The 23,553-nt window shown below is 39.2% G+C and overlaps 1 protein-coding gene across 2 annotated transcripts in view; it reads left to right on the forward strand.

The window, feature by feature from the left end:
• Window positions 1–23,553, forward strand: part of ACTR2 (actin related protein 2) — a 43,697-nt gene that overhangs the window by 625 nt on the left and 19,519 nt on the right. Inside the window, exons 2-4 of one of the 2 annotated variants that reach the window (XM_084823646.1) lie at window positions 2,144–2,223; window positions 9,847–9,957; window positions 19,726–19,941. In XM_084823646.1, coding sequence (XP_084679772.1) covers window positions 19,732–19,941 — 210 coding nt within the window. In that variant the 5' untranslated portion in view covers window positions 2,144–2,223; window positions 9,847–9,957; window positions 19,726–19,731. The remainder of the gene's footprint in view (window positions 1–2,143; window positions 2,224–9,846; window positions 9,958–19,725; window positions 19,942–23,553) is intronic. The other variant, XM_084823637.1, reaches the window with a different exon arrangement.

Genomic DNA, 23,553 nt, shown 5'->3' on the forward strand with positions numbered 1-23,553 from the left:
CTTTCTCCCCCTTACCATTTTGTAACTCCTGGCACCCCATTTTCTATATGGGTGCCCCCACGTACACACAGAGGTAGTTCTTGATGCATAAAGCGGCTGCCCCTTTTCTTCCCCCACCCATTCCGTATTGGTTTTCTGTGGCTGTCACTGTTGCTAGGTCTCATTCCCCATCCTTTTAGGTGTATTCCAGAGGTGTGTGTGTACACACCACCTTCAGTCCCAGCTGGGCCCTGCATTGCTAGGAGTCAGGCCTGGCCAGATCATCTGAATTTCAGATCTTTTTATTATATGTTTAATAATATGTTTTATTATATTTATTCTGTGCCCTCCCCCCATGTTTCACAATAAGTTACTCAAGCAAGCCATCTGAGTGCTGGTTTCAGGTTTTTTCTCTTGAAAGGCCTACAGTCAGTGGTAGTAATAATAGTACAAAAATTCCTCTTTCTCCTAAAAATATGCTCAGTAACAAAAGGTCTGTAAGGGCATAGTGTCTAATCTGTCTAAACAGTCCTATGTATGTTTAGACAGAAAAGTCATAAAACATCCAGCAGGCCTTTAAGTCTGTATAAGAATACTACATAAACGAAAAACGAGACATGTTGAACTCAAGAGTCTGTATTTCAGTAAAAGACTAGAATGATGTTTTGTACACTCTCCTAAAGATCAGGTGGGTCTCTGACAAGCACTTTTAAGATTTTTTCAAATGAATAGATTTACTGCTGATAGTAATGACAACATTTCTCACTATTTTGAGATGAGTTGCATTGGGCTTGGGGATGGAATACGTGGAGATGTTATGATTTCCTTTCCATATGTGCAGTAGGCCCTCTCAAAGTTGATACACGCTGTCCTTTGTGATTTAGAACAGAGATAATCTTGCATCTTTTTATTGCTGTGGAGAATGTCATATTAGCAGAACTCATTCATTTTTAGAACATAAGGCAAAGTTTTACCTTGGTTATTGCTGGCAGTTTTTGTTGAAGAATCACATACTCTCCATCTACAGCTGAAATTCTTACTACCTTATCTAAAAGATCAATCCTAAATTTGAGGGTGGGATGTGTGAAGTGGATGATCCAAAGCTCTTCCTTTTTTTTATGGTATAATAATTTTATTTTTTAAAAGAAAACAACAACATAAACACACAATACACATACACTAAAATATCTCTTAAGATTGTAAGATATTTACCTTTGGCTCCCCTTACACAACTAATGCTTATTATTATTCTCTACTTCCTATCTTAGTTGTATATCATACATTGAGTTCACAGACATTATCTCATTTCTCTCCTAATTTTTAACAGGAAAAAAAAGTTCAAAATCCACATACATAGATATCATTTTTCTCTATTTCTTGTACAAATTCTATAAAAGGTTTCCAGTCTAACAAATTTAGTTGTTGATCCTTCTTTAATTATACTAGTAAGTTTTGCCATCTCTGCCAGCTCCATCATTTTCATGATCCACTTGTTCACAGTTGGTATTGTTTCATTCTTCCACTTTTGTGCATACAATAACCTTGCAGCCGTTGTCACGTAGAGAAAGAGGGTTCCCCCCTTCTCTTTTATGTGTTTTTCTGTTAGTCCCAATAAAAAAGTTTCTGGCTTTAATTCTATAGTAGTCTTTAATATTCTTTGAGCTAAAGACTGTATTTGTTTCCAAAATATTTTAGCTTTTTTACAAGTCCACCATAAATGATAAAACGTTCCCTCTTGATGATCCAAAGCTCTTCCAAAGCCCTGCTGGCTTGAGGATCTGGATCCTGGATCCTCACACAGAAATGAAGGGGTTTTGGATCTAGCAGATATAAGCCTGTCCCTGGAGTACCCCAGTTGGGGGCCCACCATTGGCAGAGCTGTAGAACTGTCCATGAGTGTACTGGGGGCCTCCACGGTGGACATGTTTGTCACCACCTCCCATTTGGCAGAACTTATCTCTGCAAGTGGATGGGCATTTCCACACCATCCAAACCTCCAGCCAGTGAATCTACGAATTTTGGGTTGCTCTGCATATAACATTATAAAATAGTCACTTCCAAATAAGGAAGTACAGCTCTTGAATAGTATATGCGATGGCTAAACAACCCTGACCATGTTGTTGCCATGTAATATGTGTCTGAAATAGAATTCTTTATATTCTAGCTACTGTGCAAATAATACATGTGATGATGTGGAAATCTCAAAACCTGGAGATGTGGAAATTTCAAAGACCAAATTAATTGGTAAGATGGAACTACGTAGGGTGCAGTTGTAAACACTCCAGGGAGTAAGTCCCATTGAACTCAGAGTAGACATTCATAGGGTTATGCTGTTAATCTGGTAACTTTATCAGTTTATCAGAAATACAAGACTCAATATAGTAGAATTTATATAAAATTATTACTGTATCTTCAAGTATAGATCTTGGGCTTTTTTTAATGTAACCACTTTTTTCTGATGTCATATAATGTATAAATTAATGTATGATTTTTCTATTAATCATCTTTGATACTGAATTCTACATTTTCTTAATACAAAGGAAATTAAAAATAAGATGTGAAATACTCAGTCCTTATCTAAGGGCCTTTTCACACATTACATAGGAACAAATGCAGGTTGTCACTGAGTGTACACTCAGTACAGATGTGCAGCCAATCTTGGCTGTCCGGCAAGGGTGTCTGTATTTTACAAATATCTAATGCCTTTGTCACATTCACAATTTACTTTTTAAAGTATGCATTTACAAACAAACAGATGGAGGGGTGTTTACAATTATCAGGATCTCAGCAAGTGAGGCGGGGGGATTCAATACTTTTCTGCTCTGCTACAGCCCTGATAAATGGATCGTTCCCTCCCCTCCTTCTACCTGCTGCTCCCTGTAACCCCTAAAAAACCTCTCCAAGGGTTGAAGGGATCTATAGAACATTGTGAAATGTGTCTTACTGGGCTGCAGTGGGAGAGGAGAACCAGCCAAAATCAGGCAGAGGGATCTTGCAGTGCTCATGCACTGTTCCCCATTTCAGCACTCTTCGTGTCCTGCTGCAGCTTGCCTTCTCCTCATGCAAGGTTGGATTGTATGCCCATTGGGAGGAAGCTTCCCATTGGTGCCAATGGAGGATTTCCTCCTAAAGCAAATACTAGCTTCAGAGGAGGGATTTTCTTTTGAATTAGCTATTATGTAACTGTTGGAACACATTTGTATTTCCATTATCTGGTTCTGACCATTTTAGTTGTAGTTAGCAACTTAACCGCTAGCAGTTGACTTGGGTTTGGAAGATAATTTTTTGAATCTATTAAAACCAATGGAGGAGAATGGGGTACGTTATTTTAAAAAAAATATTATGCCCAAATCAGCTTTCAAAAATTTTGCAGTGATTGAACAGACTTAACATGTATGTAAAGGAAAAGCATTCCAATGACAGTTCATGCTCAAAGAGGGATGAATTGTGCCAGTTCGTAAGAATTGTCTCTCACATCGTGTTCTCTAAACATAAGCATCTTTTCTTCCCTGCTTAATTTATTTAAACTACGGGCCATGAGTAGCTAGACAGCTTCATTTCCACTTGTGTGTTCATATTGTTGTATTGTAATAATTTGCTTTACTTATCTGTAACACTTTTCAGCCATGAAAGTTGATAATTTTGCCATAATTACCATAATCAAAGAATTTCTGAGTAAGAAAATGTACACTTGACTATTTTAGCTAACATCCCATTATGCTGTGTTTCCTTACTTAAAATATTCACATATTGGCACCATGGTCATTTGATATAACTTTGGAGATTGTTATAGTCTGTGGTGGAAAGTGGCTAAAAGTTCGTGTCCACAACATATGTAATAAAGTACAATGTTAGCAGCATCAGCAGGGATAAAATTGTGTGTGTTCATTAGATATGACTTTTTAGGACTAATAGTAAAATGTTGCAGGCCTTGGTTGTTGTCACTAAAACCTTAATTCTTCTGTCTGGGGATACTACAATGAATGCATTCCTTATCTGAAATTTATTAATAATGATAGTGCTGTTTAACACTGTCCTGTTAACACTGACTTAAATTTTTGTAGAGAGAGACAGACATTTGTAGTTTCCATTTGAAGGAGTATTTATATATCACATTTTATTACCACTTGATGACTTAATGGGAAGTGAGAGAGCCAGTCAAAACCACATTATGTGAAGAAGAAACTATATACGGTAAAACATAACACAAGATTACCCTAGCAGATTTTCCTAAAACAGTACCTCCCCCACCCCCAAGTTCTGTTAATATGTATATTTATAATTGTGAGCTTAGTTGGTTCAGTACTACGCTACTTTTTGAATTGGAAAAATGATGCTTAAAAATGTATTTGTAGAAGTTAGCAAAACATCGTGCTCAGTACCGTGGTAACCTGGAATATCCATGGCACACTAGCATATTGATTTTGAGAGGACATATTTTTTCCTGATTTTTATTTATGAATGTTTTCAATAATTTACTCTGCCTTTTCACTAAAATGTTCAAGGTGGCTTAATGTCAGACAGGCCCCTTCAAAAACCTCCTCAGTTACTGAATTTGTTTTCTTGATTCTGTTTATATCCAACTTCTCTGTATACTTAAGGTGGCATACGCAAATGACTGAAATTCTTTTTGACAGTGACCAAAGTTGTGTGGTTGTTTTTTTTACCCAGGATGGGATAATGCGATTAGGGAAAGGCTTAATATTTAAAAGCTGGGGTCCTTGGGGGCAGGGAACTGGATCAGGCCCTATCGTTTTGATAACGGCTGTTCTATTGGGCAAAAGTAAATTGCAGCACTTAAGAACAATGTTGCAACAAGGGCAAGAGCTGCCCAGTAGTTCTGGGTGTTCAGAAAACACCAGCAAACACATTGACCTGGTAGAAACGACACAGTATGGCATATCACAGGTTATTTAACCCAGGCTGAGCCATGGTGCTCACAGATTGTCATGTCATGCGAATCCGGCAGGCATGGGTTATGCGCGGGTTAAACAACCCTCACATAACCTATGCTTGCCAGGTTTGTACGACACAACAACCCTGAGTGGGGGTTGGATATGCAAAATAGTGGCCGCACATGCCTCACTGCCGGTTAAGCAGCATTTTGAGAAAGAAGCTTGAGCTCTTTCTGCAATGTAAGATAGCACTATGGATTTTCTTTGAAGATTCCTAAAAGCTCTGCTACACTGAAAAGGTGCTTCACAATCCATAGTCAGAGGAGTGATTTAAAAAAAAAAAACTCTTAAAAGAATCTAGAGCAGCCTTCCCCATCATGGTGCCCACCAGATGTTTTTGGACTTCAGCCTCTATCAGCCCCAGCCAGCATGACCTGTAGTGAGGGATGATGGAAGTTGTAATCAAAAACAACTGGAGGGCATCAGGTTGGGGGAGACTGATCTAGAAACCGAGGCTGTAGATTTTTGTGCCTCTAAGCAAACTGAAATAATCATAGACTCCTTTGTGTTGATGCATGTTGGAAAACTTGCTGCGAATGTCTCATGTGTCACAAGCATGACGCAGCACACTCTGAAAGACTTTGAAAAGTACGTTGCAGAGGATGTAATGAGCTATCATCAGGAAATTTGCTGAGCAATTAACAAGATGTTTTCAACGTGCACAAATATACCAGGAAAGTCAAGTATTTTCTCCAAGACACACAGGGGCGAGTTCGTATGTCACAATAAGCCACCCTGAAAACAAATCTCAGTGGCTTATTTAATCCATCACTAAGCCACACTGCTGCTGACAGATGATCAGGCGCTCCTCAGTTTGCCATAGTTTGTTTGATCCTTCTGCCTGCTCTCATCACCTATCCCACAATCCCTTACAGCACTACTTTTTTAAAGAGTAAAACTTTGTTAAATCCATTCCATCTATGTTTCATGGATTGTCAAATGTCTTTTTTTACAAAGTCCCTCACCAAAGACTCCTGAGCAAACTTATCAATCATGGAATAAGAGGACAGGTCCTCTTATGGATCAGTAACTGGAAACAAAAGAAGGCAGAGAGTAGGAATAAATGGTAAATTCCAAATGGAGGGAAGTAAATAGTGAGGTCCCGCAGGGATCTGTACTAGGACCAAGGCTTTTCAACCTGTTCATAAATGATCTGGAATTAGTAGTGAGCAGTGAAGTGGCCAAGTTTGCCAATGCCACCAAGTTATTTAGGGTGGTTAAAACAAAAAGGGATTGTGAAGAGCTCCATAAGGATCTCTCCAAACTGGGAGAATGGGCATCTAAATGGCAAATGCAGTTCAATGTAAGCAAGTGTAAAGTGATGCACATTGGGGCAAAAAAATCCCAATTTCAAGATGGGATCTGAGCTAGTGGTGATTGACCGAGAAAGCGATCTTGGGGTTGCAGTGGACAGCTCGATGAAAATGTCAACCCAGTGTGTGGCCACTGTAAAAGCAAACTCCATGTTAAGCATAATTAGAAAAGGAATTGAGACTAAAACTGCGAATAGCATACTGCCCTTATACAGATCTATAGTGCGGCCACACTTGGAATCCTGTGTACAGTTCTGTTCACCACACCTAAAAAAAGAGAAGATATTGTACAGGTGGAAAAAGTACAGAAAAGGGCAACTAAAATGATCAAGGGGCTGAAGCATCTCCCCTGTGAGAGAAGGTTACAACAGCTGGGATTGTTTAGCTTGGAAAAAAGGAGGGTAAAGGGAGATATGGTAGAGGTGTATTATGCATGCATGATTATGCATGGTGTGGAGAATGTGGATAGGGAGACTTTTTTCTCCCTCTCACATAATACTAGAACCCAAGGTCATCCCATGAAGCTGATTGGTGGGAGATTCAGGACAGTAAAAGGAAGTACTTCTTCACACAGCACATAGTTAAAACTATAGAATTCGCTACTTTTAAGATGTAGTGATGGCCACCAACTTGGATGGCTTTAAAAGGGGGTTAGACATATTCCTGGGGGGAGAAAGCTGTCAATGGCTACTACAATTGAGGGCTGTGTACTACCTCCAGTACCAGAGGCAGTATGCCTATGTACACCAGTTGCTGGGGAACATAGGTGGGAGGGTGCTGTTGCACTCGTGTCCTGCTTGTGGTTTCCTGATTGGCCACTGTGTGAACAGAATGCTGGACTAGATGGACCTTTGGTCTAATCCAGCATGGCGCTTCTTATGTGCTTATGTTTTTTCTTTTTTTACTTTCTTATACACAAATAAGAATTATAGGAATTATACGCAAATTTAATCGACAGAAAGCAAACCACAGACCAAAAATACGCATTTCACACAGGCTGAAGTGTGAAAATTTGAATTTTGGGAGATGTGCTTTTTTACCTTCCCCCCCACACACACTTTTGTAAACATTTGCATTAACTGTTGTACATTAGTTAATGTGCAAATCCCCCCAAAGTAGAAAAAGTGTTGAAAAGCATAAATCCACATGAAATCCACATTGTCACGCTTTAGCCTATGGGGAGGAAATGCGTAGTTTTTGTCTTCTCCCCAACTCTGTATGTGTACAACTCTGGAAAGTAAACAACAAACAAACCCGCAGTTTGCCCATTAGGAAATTTGCACAAATTTGGGGGACTTTGCATAAATTTCATGGTGGATTGCTTCTTGTTTTGTGCAGTTCTCCCATTCATGAACGGGAATCAGGAACGCAGGTGTTTCCAGCCTAACATATGGCTAGCAAGATTTCAAAGCAGCTAGCGGAGCGGTTGGGTTTTCTGCTGCTCTTGCCAGGCGACTGTGTTGCCTTTTGATACAAGCCTTTGTGCTGGGTTCAGAAATCACAACAAGCCACTTGGAAGACAAGGCAACCTGAACAACCCAACAACAAACCACGGGTTCTTGGGGTGGCTTGTCCGTGCTGAACAAACCATGCTGAAGCCACCGTGCCAGGTTTGGACATCACGACAAATGACTCTGAAACAAACAAAGCTAACAACCCAGTGTGAGTTGTCCTGGTGTGCGAATCAGGTCACGGTGTTTGTAAGACTTCAGCTTATATTGCTTCTTTTCAAGCAACAACCCTGTCCTTGTTAGGCAACGGTAAATGGAGAGCATGAGGGAATCTTACTCAGAGGACCTCTCCATGCATGTGCGAGTGTCGCAGAAACCTAGCTGTATTCTGAATTGAATACAGATGCTATTGCTGTTGGTGTTCTTAAAAACACACAAAAAAAGTTTATTTTTCATACAAGTTACATGAGAATATTTTCTACAAACAATGTAAATGTTAAATTACTATCAACCTGACACATCAAATTATATAAGAAATACTAGCTATACAATGAAAAAAGGTCTACATAGCACTGCATATATGAATTTATTGTTAAATGAAATACAAAAATTCGATAAATAACACAAAGCATCACAATACTTGCTTTTCACTAATAATTTAGGAGATAGTACAGCAGAAGTATATATTAATTTATATACCATAATTATTTTCCCAATATTCAATAAAAGATTTCCACTCCTCCATAAATTTGGGATTCTTCTGTCTACCATTGCTCAGCTTTTGACATTCTTTTCTAGATTCTTATGCCCATGCTTGTATGCAGCAAGAAAAACTTCATTCTTTTATCAGAATACATTATAGAAACCAAGGAAATATATTCTGTTTACACTATATAAGAGGACTGCAAGGCGCTATGGAGGGAACTGTAGTCCCATTCCTTGACTACTGGTTTGATTCAGCTGCTTAAGAATTTTTATCAAGCATTGCCCACACAACTTTCAACCTCTTTTACATTTGAAAATAAAAATCAGAAACTTTTTAAATGAGAGTTGAGATTCTCAGGTTTGTGTTCTTGTTTTGTCTTTTGCATAAAACTAAGGAATACTGACAGCCTGATACCGCATAGATCTCTGTAAACTTTGGAAAGCCCTACTGTTTCGGGTTAATTTTGAAGTATATCCAGCTAACAAGATAGCTGGAATTTGCTGATCTTGCTACAACTTTGAGGTTATATATCAGCATAAATGCAAAATCTGGAGAAATCTAAATGTGGTATAGTTTAGATGATGGCTTTGAATATACTTAACCAGATGAAATGGATGTGTGTATTTCCGTTATCTTTTTACAGTCTCAGGTATATCCTTCATTTTAAAAAAAAATCAACTTGTAAGTTTTTAAAATGTTATTTGCTGAAAGGCTGTCAGGGTTCCCCTTATGACCTGGACCCCCTGAGCAACTCCTTAAGGATCTCTTGCCTCCTTAAGAGTCCCACCTTCCTCCTTTTAAATTTCCCCTTCCCAATAACATGGGATTTAGGCTGTAGAAATGGGGTGATTGACACACCAGACACTTGGGGTTTAGTTACAACAGTTTACTGGCAAATTTAAAGCAAACAATCACAATGAAAGGTATTTACACAATAGAGCTGAGTGATACAAAAGGCATTAAAAGAAAATAAAAGTTGCAAAATGTAAGTTCCTTTACCCTAACTGTCCTTAGACTCCTCAAGGCTGCTCCTTCCTGCTCTGGTCTTCTGACGCTGCTCTCACAGCCCTGGTCTCTCTAACTCTCCCTTTTTATACCCTCCTCCCCCAAAACCGAAAGTACTACTTCAAATCTGAAGAAATGAAACTTAATTGGGGAATTGAAACAGAAACTGAACTGGAGAAATGAAACTACTCTTCTCAGGGTTGCTCCTCCCAACAAAAAACCTCCAGGCCTCTAGGCATGCACTATTTTCTCTTTGACTCTGTAGGCCTCAAACCTTCATAAAGGCTCATTTTCAAAAGTTATCAAATGATCTGGGAATATGTCCACCTGTCTTTAATAAATTCTGTTTTAGATAAAATATTAGAATAGCGCCAGTAAGTTATTATGATGTATGTGCACACCAGCGAACTAACTTGAAATTATGTTTTTCTTTATAGTTTGTGAAATGTGGATATGCAGGATCCAATTTTCCAGAACACATCTTCCCAGCTTTGGTTGGAAGACCAATTATTCGCTCAACTGCCAAAGTGGGAAACATTGAAATAAAGGTAATACTTAAGGAAATCTCTCAATTGCATGGTATTTGGGGGTATTTCCTCTTGTGCGAAATAACTGCTTGTGATACATTATGTGATCGTCAAGCAGTTAAAGCAGCTTTGCAAGAAAATTTACTAGCCTGCTGAGAGGTGGCAGAGGAGGGATAGTGAGCTGCATTTCTATGTTAGGAGTAGAGGAGAGGGCTTCCTTCATCTAGCAGCTTGCTTGGTTTCTATGCTTGGCACAGAGGAAGGGTGGAGTGCTCCACCCCTCCTCTCCCAGCCTGCTTACTCACCTGCATGGAATTCCTTATCACCTATGGTTACCAGGCAAGTCCTAAAATACAAGGCTAGGTTAGAGCTAAATGTCAAAATGGAAATTGAGCAAATATGTCTTCATGGGCAAAAATATACTGGTGGCGCTATTGATTATGTAGGCTTTGAAATGCTTATGAGAGTAAAAATAGCTGTTGTCCTCCAACCATGAAGTGAGCGCTCAGCAATATGGTGTAGCAGTTAGTGTGTTGGATTAGGGCTAGGGAGACCCAGGCTGAAACCCCCACTCAGTCATGGCGTTCACTGGGTGACTTTGGGCCAGTTACCATTTGTCAGCCTAATCTTCCCATAGGCTTATGAGAAGGAAACATTAGTGTACCCTGAGTCATTGTTCCAGTTTTGGGCTCAGGGGTGGGGGTGCGGAGTCTTACGTGAAATCCTTTGGTTCCTCATTGATATTAGTCCTTTCCACTGGTCTTCATAAGCCACAGTCCAAGCTTTGTTTCTACACATTGCTGTACAAACTATGCATATGGGAATGCATTCTATTATGAAAAAGTAAGGAAGCATCTAATGTGCTAAGAGCAATGGTGGTCTCCTTAACTGCACTGTTATGGGACAATTAATCTGCTCTTATGAGCTTTGTTTTTTGCTGCCGTAAAACAAATACCCTGCAGCAACAATCTTCTTCCCCTTTGTTCTCGCTATGCTTGTGAGTAGTGGAGTCCTTAAATAGATCACAAAGAAGAGAAATGGGTTCTCAGGATGCAAAAATAAATTTATTGTAGGAAACCCAATGTGTTCCTTCCTTTTTTCTTATTTTTAGGCCTCCTTCAGGGGTCTGAAACATTAACAGTAATAAATTTTACAAATAGGACAACACACATAATCAAAACATTACTGAAATACAAATTGCTACAGGGGCTAATGCATATGTAACATTATTTAAAAAAACATATAGAACCTGCTTTATTACTAAGAATAACATATAAGTTCATACTTAATAAAGAAAAAAGTGCAGAATTTTTTCAGCAAAAGATTGTCTCCTGTGTCAATGTCCTGGCAACTGGAAAAGATGTTTCTCGAATCTTATTTTGTACTCTTTAGTCCATTTTTTTTCTAGTTGTATCAGGTGTTTCCATATTGATATAATCTAGCCAAGGTCTCAAAACTGAACTGTACTGTGGTAGCTAGTGAGTGTGTGTAAATTACCCACAGGTCATAAGAGTGGTAAAAATTCAAGATCTTCATTTAGACCACATGGAGAGAGAATGTTCAGTCCCAAAATCCACTTTGCTTCTCTCCTCAACAGATATTTTTCTTCCTTAATGTCAAGCTTATCCAGTGCCCAACATTTTAGATCTGTGGGAGAATGCTGTTGTTCTGCCAAGTGGCTTACAAGTGGGGCACCTGGTCTGTTGTTCGTAATGTTACTTACGTGTTCCGCTATCCGTTTTTAAGGGTTTTACTATTTTTCCCACATAAAGCTTAGGGCATTTACACTTAGCATAAACAACAAAGGCACTACTGCAGGTAGTGAAATGCTTCAAATTGTACGTCTGTTGGTTGGAGGGGTTTTCAAATTCTGCAGTTGTGGTGGTGTACTCGCAATAGCTGCAGTGTCCACATGGCTGATGGCCCCTAGGCATGGAAGCACCTGGCAAGACATTGACTTAACTTTTGTTGTGTTCTTTAAATTCACTCCTCATCAGAAAAATTCTGATATTCCTGGTTCTTTTAAAGGAAATCAGAGGTTTCTCATGGCAACCTGAAATATGTTGTATTATATGCCAATATCTTTTTATGCTCCCTTGCCATTTGTTGGTAATATGGTCATATGTTAAAGTGCTATTGATTTGGTCTGAGGATGTTATTTTTGTTCCTACTAACAGCTCAGGCTGTGGTCTTTTTTCTGCTTTTTTAAAGCCCTGTGTTGTTATAGACTCATTATTTAAAGTAGATGGACATAGGAGACAGTCTTTTGCTGAAAAAATCTGCAGACTTTTTTCTTTAGTAAGTATGAACTCATATGTTGTTCTTAGTAATAAAGCAGGTTTTATATGGTTTTTAAAATAATGTTATATATGCATTAGCCCCTGTGGTATTTCCATAATATATTAATTATGTGTGTTGTACTATTTGTAAATTTTATTACTGTTAATGTTACAGCCCCCTGAAGAAGGCCTAAAAATAAGAAAAAATGCCGAGACACGTTGGGCTTCCTACAATAAATTTATTTTTGCATCCTGAGAACCTGTTTCTCTTCTTTGAGATCTATTTTTGGATGTTCACCTCCTTCTGTTTTCTTGGAGTCCTTAAATACATCTAGTGCTAAGTATGTCCAATGGAGAATCCCCCAGGGATGAGAGGTCAGCTGAATTATACGATGGATGGTTGTGATGCTTAGTGGATCATGCTTTTCACTAATCAAGCTCCTCTTTGGTAGTGAGATCTGTACTAGTCTGTCTCTACATTGTGACAGATAACACAGAGTTCTGATCTTGTTCTGGGCTGAAACCTGTTCTCCTGCCCCTCCATTCATGCCTGAAGGAACTTTTCAGGTGGGTCTTGTTCCCTTATCTGGACCCTCACAAAGTAGACACCCTCCTTCCCCTGGAGGTCAAGGATATTTTCACCCTGTGGTCAGGTTTTTTGGGTCCTGACATTGCCCCAGCAAGTTCTAAGGCACAGGTAGTGAAGATGTTCCATTTGGAGTTCACAGTTGGGACCCCTGGGATGTGGCAGGGGGCTCTGACCAAAGGAGGGGACAGCTAGCTAGCTAAAGCGAGACTGCTTAAATATATAATGTGCGTGGATCTGGATAGATGACCTGATTAAATAAAGCAAAACATTACAGAGACTAAAGGTCCAAATTGCCCTCTTCAACCAGGCACATAGCCACAGGAGACATGATGGAATTGGAGAGGTCAGGCAAGGGGGCTTTGAATGTGTTAGCGGGGTCAAATCAGGCCCCCACATAGCCTTCTAAAAATAGGACTAAGTTTACTTTTAGTACTAAGGCCATTGGAAACAATTGTGGTGGAACCCTCTAGGCTCCTTGAAATTCGCTAGGGAATTAATGGAATTGATTTCTAGCCAGTTTCATTCATGTTGTGTAAGTGTAGCAGTGTCAGTTATTTGTTTTTTAGTGGAGCTGTAAAAGAAGAAAATACAATGGCAGAAATGTCCATGTCATAACAAATCTCCATTTCCCTGCTTTTCACTGTCTAGGAGCATGTGTAGTCTTCCCATCTGCTACTCCATTCTGTGTCTGGGTGCATTATTCATTCTCCTTTTCTGGCCACCTTACAGCATCTCAGAAATAGTGTAATGAACCATTTTCTTTTCTTCTCACTATGCCCAGACAGGTAATTGGGCTTGGAAGAAGAGAATGCAGCAAGCATAGTAAGGCAAGGTTGTTCAGTGTCTGGACCTTCTTCCAAACTATAAGAGTGATGAGGTAGCACATTTTTAATGAAATCTTGCCAGCTTGTACATCTGTTAATATTATCAGAGTTAAGCGTTGTATTAGGTTTGCCAGATCGAAGAGTCCCGCAAGGCTTTTCTGTAGCCAAATGGTGAAAATACTTAAGCAGATGCTAGGCAGTGAAGAAACCATGGCAGCCCTTTCAACTCAGTTTAGCTTTATTACTGCTTAGGATTAATTTGAAAATCTTACCTGCTCAATAGTTAATTCATTTATTTGTTTTTATTTGTAGGCTGCCCAGTCTTTAAGGCTGGGGCCAATGATGATCTTAAAAATACACGTTTCTAAGACTGCAAAAAGATTACAAATATGAGATATATTAAAACCTTATTTCACTCAGCCTAGCCCAGCCCTGGCTACTAAACGCCATCCTAAGTACATTTCACAGTGCCTTTAGATGCCTAGGCTTGTGTTTCGGCAGAACTCCGGGTGAAGTTGAGTACTACTGTTAGGAGCGGCCTCTACATGTATGTGCTTTTTTTTACTTGGCTAATTCTTGCGAAAACATTGTGGTCTGGGAGATTGGGAGAAAGGGTCAAAACTAGCACCCTTGTCATTGTGTCAGGAACACTACAGGATCTCAGCGCCAGATGCTAGACTACTAATATCCCAAAGTCCAGGTAACCAAATACAGATAAAAGAGGTGCTGGTGTGTTGTACTAGGTACATACTGCACTGAAGCCTTTAAACATCATCGGGGCAGCTTAGACTTCTTAGTATTTGGGTCATTGTAAATTCTTCATCTTTAAGTAAATGTGCTATGTTTAAACAGACTCAAAAGAATGGATGCTCAGTCATCTTTTTATGTTATACAGCACTCGTTTTCTTTGTTGAAAGAGAAAGTTTCTTTTTCTTCCAGGTCAGATACAAATATCCCATTTCATTTCAAATTTTACTGGCCTATAAATAGGGAAAAAAAACATTAAGAAGCATGGCCAGAATTCTCAAATTTATTTTCTATATGTACTAGGTTACAATAGCTTTCCAAAAATATATTTACTGGAAGCTAGATGCTAATTCCAATAACATAGGAAAGAGAGAGCTTTAGATTGTAAACCAAGGAAATTAATACAAAGAATATCTGGTGTGTTGATATTAAATATAATTCAGAATTATATTTAAATGAAATACAGAAATTGTGTACATGGGGGTGGGGTGCAAAGTGCCTACAAATGTAAGAATGTATAAAAATTTATGGAGGTAGCATTAATTCATATAAGAATATTGAGTAATTCAGAGTCCACTAGTGATTACCAGGAATGTATGGGCACATTGGGACAACCCTTATTTTATCCTAAACCAGTGTAGAATTCTTCTTTTCTTAGAGCAGTTTAGTGGATGTTGGGTTTATGAAGGCTGTAATGGTGGTATTGTTTTTCTTGTTGCATATTTGAATTTTATTTTTTCACAACGTGCTAAAACACAAAATGGGCCTGTTTGCATGATCAAAATAAGCCACAATCAAAATGGCCTTATTTAAAATCGCAGCATGTGCTGAGCTTGGGTGTGGTTTGTCATGTCATCTGAACCCAGGTGTCATGGCTTGTTCAATAACAACAGCCCATGGATTATTGTAGGGTTGTTTCCCCCTCCAACAAGCCATGCCACCCCGGTTCAGATGACACGACAAGCTGCGCCCAGGCAATGATTATTTAAATCACGCCTCACACGTGCCCCGATTTAAACAAGCCACAGTGGCTTATTTAAATTGCAGTGTGTCTGGTGTGCAATTTGAATAATCACTGCTCAGGTGCGGCTTGTCATGTCATCCAAACCCAGGTGGCATGGCTTGTTGGAGGGGGAAATAAGCCATGGTGGTTTATTTTGATTGTTTGAACCAGGTGGATAGAAAACCTCCCCGGGTTTTACCCCAGCTGCTGAAAACCAACCCAGATGAAGCTGTCTCAGCACTTTAAAAAAGATGTTGCTATACTTGTATTCCTAACCTTTTTTCAAGCTGTTTAGTTCCTACTGGTTCAAAAGATTTCAGTAACAGCCCCATAATATACTATAGTCAGTTCCTTTTTTAGTTCTCTTCCTCTTCTGTAACCAAACCTCCCTTCCCACCCAAGAAAACAAACTTTTGAAAAAGCTAGCAGCAGAATGCTGGCTTTAAGTAGACTGAATCGTACAGACTGGATTTTTTTCCTGGCAGAGATGGGCGTGTATTGGCTTTCCTTAATGCTATGTTGAGCTATAATAAGGAATGTAATATATTTGAAGTTTATGTTTTTCCTCAGTGACATGAGACAACATGGGCTGCTTATCTTGAATTAGGTGACAAATATAAATTGGACTTACATTTTTGCTAGTACTTCTTACTTAACTTAAATTATCAATTCCTGAGGCATGAAGGATGACAAATATGGATTATAAGAAAGCAGTAGGGTAAGACTGGATTTCACTGAGATGTTGCTATGGAAAATCTCCTGCTTAGCAAATTTGCAGACACATGAGGATATCTGCATTACATTATCAATGAAAACAAGAACATCAGTCATTGTGTGCCTAGAAATAAGTTCTTCTTGAAGCTGTTATGTTTTTTGTTTGTTTAGTTTGTTTTGTTTTTTTAGAACAGTAGCCTTCTGTCACTTGCCCTGAAGTATGCTGAATTCAGAGCATTTCTACCTATCCCTACATCTGTTTTTCTGCTTTATTTCTGTTGTGTATACTTGAAATAATTTGAATAAAGATTTCACCTGGGCCTCTTCTGATTCTCTTGCTTCTGCTTTTCTTCATCTTTCTTGACCTGTTGAAGTAGAATAACAAAAAGATGGTAAGTGAGGCGCCCCTGTACTGTCATTCACTCTTTTGCTTGATGGGATCTTGTAGCCTCCTTTTTTTTTGGTGCTTTTTTTTTTTCTTGTCCTGTCCTCCGTGTTTTGAATACGTACCTATTTTAATCTGTCTTCATTGCTTTATTTTGTAGCTAGTACTTTCTTCAAATTCTTACACGTGCCTCTACACTTGTAGTTATCTGTAGATGCAAGGCATCTGTAGGTCTAAATGTCAGTATGAGGTTAGTATCTATGATAGAAACTACTTATTGAACCTTAACAGATATGAGACATAGAACTGGTTTGCATGATCATGGTAGCTGAAGCAAGCCACCGTGGCTTGTTTCAGCCACCGTGTGTCCCAGCCAGATTTCCCAAATTACCCATGTGTGGTTTCCCATGTTGTCTGAACCCAGGCAGCATGGCTTGTCTGGGGTGGGCAGCAACCCTCAAACAACCTAACAACAGCCCGCTGATTATTTGAGGCTTGCTGTTCACCCCGGACAAGCCATGCTGCCTGGGTTCGGATGACACGGCAAGCTGTGGTGGTGTGGATAATTAGGGAAATCCGACTGACATGCATGGCAGCTGCAACAAGTCAGAGTGGCTTGTTTCAGCTGCTGTGATGATGCAAACCAAAAACGTTCCCATGTCACTTGATATATTCTATGGGCCAGTTGACATGATTGCTGCAGCTCACCATGGCTTTATTTAAGCCATGGTGGGTTGCAGTGTGTGCTGGCCTCTCTTTTGAATATTCAAGCTGCAGCAGTTGGTCACCATGGTTTATCATGTTGTGCGAACCCGGTGAGGGTGGCTTATGTAAGGGTTAAATAACCCTTGCGTAACCTTAAAACAGCCCATGGGTTATGCGGGGGTTGTTTAACCCTCATATAAGCCATCCTCGCCAGGTATGCACAACACAATAAGCCACAGCGCCCACTTGCCACAGTCTGAATATTCAAAAGGCAGTTGGCACACACCGCAACCCACCATGGCTTGAATAAGCCATGGTAGGCTGCAGTGATCATGCGAACCTGGTCTATGGGGAGCGTTAAAATAAATAGGACTGGTTCATGGATACAAACTAGCCATTTATTCATGTGATACTTCCCACCATCCCCATATATGCAGTAGTGTATGTCAATGTAGTAAATAGTTCTCCATGCAATTCTGTATCCAGGGATGGTCAGAAGTGATTATGTGGAGAGCAGAAAAGTAGCTGGCTTACATGTGTGAACCTGTCTGTGTCATCATGTTCCCATGTGTTCAGTTTAAATTAAATATCTGATTCATTGCAAATTCCTTTATGCTTCTGAAATGCAATTTTAAGCAGGTCATGTCTGAAGCATGTGCTAAAATTAATGTGGAATGAACATATTTTGACTTATTTCCCTTCACTTAATTGATATTGTAGACGATAATGTTTTAAATGTAGTACCATAGGACTACATGAGTGGGGTGAAACAATATATATTGGATCCAGTTTGGATCTCCTTAAACTTCAGGGAGTTCTGCTTCTGAATTTGCTAAATGAAGGTCCTTCAGCAGACTATTTAAGTACAACTAATGTGAAGCTGAGAACTATAATAGTGTGAACTGCCTTGGGCTACATAACTGAAAGAGCAGCAGGCACGCTTGTACAATAAGGGCATAATATTAAAATCCTATTTTAAAAGAAGATTTCTTCCTTTTAAGGTAAAAAATAAACCATATTTTTAAAGTGTCTTTTCCAGTTGCATGAAACTTCCCTATATGACCAGAATCTTTAGGATTGTCACAGTGACCAGGTTCGCACGATCAGGGAAGGAAAATAAGCCACCGTAGCTTATTTTCCCACCTGGTGCATGCTAGTTGCGCACTGCCCAATAACCATAATTACCCTCACCGGGCACAGCTTGTTGTGTTGTCCAACCTAGCAAGGGTGGGTGGTCTGTGGGTTTACAAACCACCCGGAATCCATAGCTTGTTCTAGGATTGCGGTGTGGTTTTGCCACCCACCCTTGCCGAGTTCAGACAACACAACAAGCTGCGCCCAGTGAGGGTAATTATGGTAATTAGGCATTGTGCGACCAGGATGCGCGGGGTGGAAAAATAAGCTACAGTGGCTTATTTTCCTTCCCCAATGGTGTGAACCTGCCCAATGGCTCAGATGTTGTATTGTTTAGCTGGTGAAGATCAGATCTTCCCTTTGTATTTGAACATATTTTTATTTGATAAATAAGAGGCATTGTAGTTTACATCTCCATTTTATTGGAAATATTAACTTCAAATTTAACTTCGTTCATTTTTAATATCTTGTTCGTTTTTAATATGGTAATTAGGTTATTGATGAGATGGGATACAGACTAAAGGTAACCTTGTTTTATGACTGTATTGCAAGAAGGATGCGTATTGGTGATTGCATCACTGATTTGCAGAGTAAAGTATTTTGTGTAACTTCTAAATAAATCACAGGGATATTTAATTATTTGACAAAGGTCTACATAAATTGGAGCTTAGTTACGCATGAAGTTCTAATTTTTGTGAAGAAGGACAGCAGGCTTGGAATAAGTGGTGCATTTTACCTTTCAGGATTCAGGCTGCTGATTCATTCAGACTGTTAAACTTTTTTTAAAAAAAGAATGTGGAATTTGCGGTCCCTTATTTGCTTTTGCTACTTGTTCTCTATGCTTGTGCAGCACTCGTTATTCCCATTTAATAATGTGCACAGAAACGTGAAACATGCATGGAAAGTTTATTCTGCTAAGCCCACCTATTCTTCTTGTGTGCAATTCCACATCACATGACCTGTTCACATATTAATGTATAATAAACTTGTAGGTATTGGTAGGGAAACCTACATGTAAGCTAGGACCTCTAGTGTCCCAGAGGCTTCAGTAGCAGTTTGTGTATAATGTAACATAACTTTAAGAAGGGAAAATCTCCCAGGTTTGTTCTTGGTGGGCATTAATCCTGCATAAAGTTATCTGCATGAAAACTAAATCTTAATCCATGAACTTTATATGCACATAGCTGTTTGCAGAATTGTGGCTATTGTGTTTCTTCTATTTTTAAATACCATGGTATGCTACCCAAGTGAATACATAAGTCTGTGTGCCCGCCTGCCCCACCCCCAATCTCTACCCACTGTATCATAAGCTTAAATTGGAACAGCAGTTTCTTTTTTGTGGATTTTTTTAAACAATCAGATTGGTTCTGGAAAATGTTAATTTATAAGTTTCCATTTGCAACTTGTAGGATCTTATGGTTGGTGATGAAGCAAGTGAGCTGAGATCAATGTTGGAAGTTAACTACCCCATGGAGAATGGCATTGTCCGGAACTGGGATGATATGAAACATCTTTGGGATTACACCTTTGGACCAGAAAAACTTAACATTGATACAAAAAACTGTAAAATACTTCTTACAGAACCACCTATGAATCCAACAAAGAACAGGGAAAAGATTGTGGAGGTAGGTACCTTTTTCAGGTTGTGTCACACTGTCCATCCTAGACTTGAAAGCTACGTTTTCCTGATGGTAGCACGTACTACTTTTTATTATTTATTTATTATTAACATTTATATACCACCTTATCTGGTAACAATCCATGAAGGAGGTGTGCAACAGGGTTTTTAAAAACTTAAAACAATAAAAAAACAATTAAACAGTAAAAACATTAGAACACTAAAACTACATATTTTAAAAAGCTAAATTGAAAAAAATGCATCTCAAAACCCTTTCTGAAGGCCAAGTCAGGGGGCCCATGTACCATTTTTGAGGGAATGAATTCCATCGTTTGGGGGCAGCATAGGAGAAAGCCCATTCACACATTCCCAACAAATGGGCCTCTGCTGGTAATGGTGGTCTGAAAAGGGCTTTTTTGTCAAAGAAAGGCTACAGCGCTTTTTAGATTACTCAGCATAAAATAGTCTGGGTGGCAGTGTTCTTCAGGAGAGTAGAAACCAATCTGACACTTTATCCAAGATCATGCAAACATCAGAGTTCAGAAAGTTTTGAAATGACAATGGAATGTCAGGTATTCCTAGGATGTTTCTTTAGTGAAATTATTTACCTCCAACTCCCATTGGCTCATTTCTGCAAAGTGCTGAGCACTTTAGTCCTTGTTAAAACATGCAGGTATACCTGTTGATAACTAGATATATGATCCAGTTAAGAGTGTTAGGGCACAATCCTATGCAAGATTAGACAGAAAAAGATCCTACAACTCCTAGTATTCCTGGGATTTGTAGGAATTCTTTCTGTCTAAACCTGCATAGGATTACGCCCTTAGCAACTTCGTGATGCTGAGCACTTTTAATATAGCCCCCCTCAGTATGTAAGTAGTCTGAAAAAAAGGGAAAGGAACAAGTCCTGTAACTTGTAGTTATGCAAGCATGCTAAGATGGACACCTGAAAGAAAATTACATTAAATTTAGTGGGCTTACTTCCAAGTAATTCAAACCAAATTTCTGCTCATGGTCAAATGCACCCAACTGAGGGCTGAAATTCTTGGCTTGGCTAAGAATTGGGATTTGGGTTCTTATAAGACCTTGCTGAAAGGGGAGGCTCCGCCAACAGGTGTGCCTTGAAGTGTCACTCTCATTGCCAAATTTTTGTTACGGAAGTGACAGAAGAAAGTTTTTCTGTGTGAACTGGATGGACACAGCTGCTTGAAAATATAATTTCTGGCATAGTATGGCCTAGAACCTATTGCACCATAAAACTCTCTACCTGTTTCCAAGTAAATGTTCAGGATCAGGCTGCAGTCATTTAAAGATTAGATACTTCTCCAAAAGGCTCACAGATTGAAAGATTCTTGTGTGTGAAAATAGCAGGAGCCGCTATTAGATTTTTGACCAATCCTGTTTGATATTAGGTATCTTAAAAATGTAACATCATGAAGTCTTTCAAATATTTTCCTGCACAGTGTGGATAATACTGTGCTAATACTTCCTTGTTTCTCAAAGGGGTAACCTAGCTAAAGGTAAATCAGATTTTATATATAATTAGTCCTGACCTCAAAAGTGTAAACTAATGGAACACCCTAATTATAAAATTGATCTTTAGAAAATCACTTCGGTTTATGGCTCAGAATACATTTGTTAACTATTGTTGCTATTGTAGATGTTGGAATGCTTTACCTGCTTGAAATGTTTCTAAGAATGAGATACTTCCATTTTTAGAAATACACTGTAAAATCCTATAGCATGGGTACCTGTGACTTATCAGAGTTGGGAGCTGCAGAAGTCCTGATTCTCTTTCATTGTTCATTCTTATTTCCATGCACTCATCACTGTTACTGTGGGCTAAAGCTATGGGCATATATGAGAAGGCAATGAAGTGTGACTTGATTATGCATTTTCCACTGCTTCAGAAAATGCTCATGCTTGGGATTTATTATCTCAGGAGAAGGGAGTTCCATGATTGGAAGCAGCCACTGAGAGCTGCTTGGTGCTCAGACAGCATAGCCAAAGTTGATTTTAGAGATATGGTTGATGGGAGGAGCAGTTTCTAAGGTATTTGGGGCTTTATAGGTCAAAGCCAATACACTGAACTTTGCCTGGAAGAAGATAGGAAGCCAGCATAGATGCTGGAGCACTGATGTAATATGCTGTATCCAGATGTGGGCTGCTACCTTAACTTCTGAACAGCTTTTGAAGGCATCTTCACTATCCCCATTATTAATGGGGCAACAAAAGCATGAATGATAGTTGCCAAGTCTGGATCCTTTAAAGGGCCAAATTCCCTTGCATGAGGATACTGGAGAAAGGCACTCCTCACCACAGCTCCAAACTGGTGGGACATCCGAAGCCTGTAAACCTGGGTAAGCAGGAGATGGAACACCATCTGCAGTATCCCTATTCCCTATAGTCATTAGGCTTGTCACTTGTTTCAGTCAATCTTGATTTGCTTGCTTGTATCTAGCTGCCTCACACTGGGTAACAAAAATTGGAAATAGAGCAGAGTGTTCATAGCATATTGCCACTAAATTCCAGGCCTCTTGGCAATCTTGCCTAGTACCCTCATTTAGAAACTGGAATTGGGTCATGATGGAAAGACATACTTTTTGTCTATATAAAATCCACCTTCTGGAATCTTTCTGCTAAGAACAAATAGAAATATGAATTGAATGCTCACTGGGTCCTGCAGAATTTGAAACACTTCATAGTTGGTGGTGTTGAAGTCTGCAGAGAACTGTTTCTACTAGCTAGCAGGTATTTCTAGATGGGAGATTGTCAGCTAAAGCTTCAGTATGCTCTAAGCATATCCAGGCCAAAAGTCGGCTGTTTTGAGCAAGTAGTCAGCCATAATCTTCTCCACAGAGTGAAGTTTGGAAACAGCAGTAACTGTCTGAAATGTGTTGCGTAGAGGTTTGAGGGTTTTTGAGCAGGGCCCAAATAGTTGTGCGTTTGGAGCCACCTGACAACTTCATGTGCATTGTCAGCCTTGGTCAGTAGAGGATCTGGATTCTCTCTGCAGTGACAAACTTGACATAAATACATTGGTCAAAGACACTCATTTTTAAGACAATGTAAGTTTAATCTGTCCTATAACATAATAGTAAAATCCTGCTGCAAGTTACTAAGACAACCTGGAAAGCAGTTGCACCCCAAAAACTGCTCCCTAAAATAGAATAAAACTTGGGGACCTATTACAGAAATGAGCAGAAGGAATGGGCCTTTTTTTTAAGTAGAAGATCTAAAAATGGGAACAGTGTAGAGAAATCTCTTGGTGCTATAAAGAGGCTAATAGTAGTATTTATATGTTACACTCTATATATAAACCTGTATTCTGAAAGTAAATTGTAATTTAGCCCTATGTCAAAATAGCTTGTGCTATCTTGTAAATTCTAACAATTTTTCCACAGCAAAAAAATAAGCAGATGTGCTTTCTGTTGTATATTAACTGAGTCTAACAACAGTCATTTTTAGGACATCTTCTTTTTGAACTGTCTTACGTACCAAAATCAGCCAGCTTCTTGCCATCACTCCTCCAAGTAAAATACATTCACTTGTCATATGAATCAAATATCTCATGGAAGAAAGGACAACTACAAAAAATGTTAAGTGTTATTTATGTAGC

Source organism: Heloderma suspectum, chromosome 1 (genome assembly GCF_057233095.1).
Source record: "Heloderma suspectum isolate Gila_16-S chromosome 1, 16-S_ref, whole genome shotgun sequence".
NCBI classification, from domain to species: domain Eukaryota; kingdom Metazoa; phylum Chordata; class Lepidosauria; order Squamata; family Helodermatidae; genus Heloderma; species Heloderma suspectum.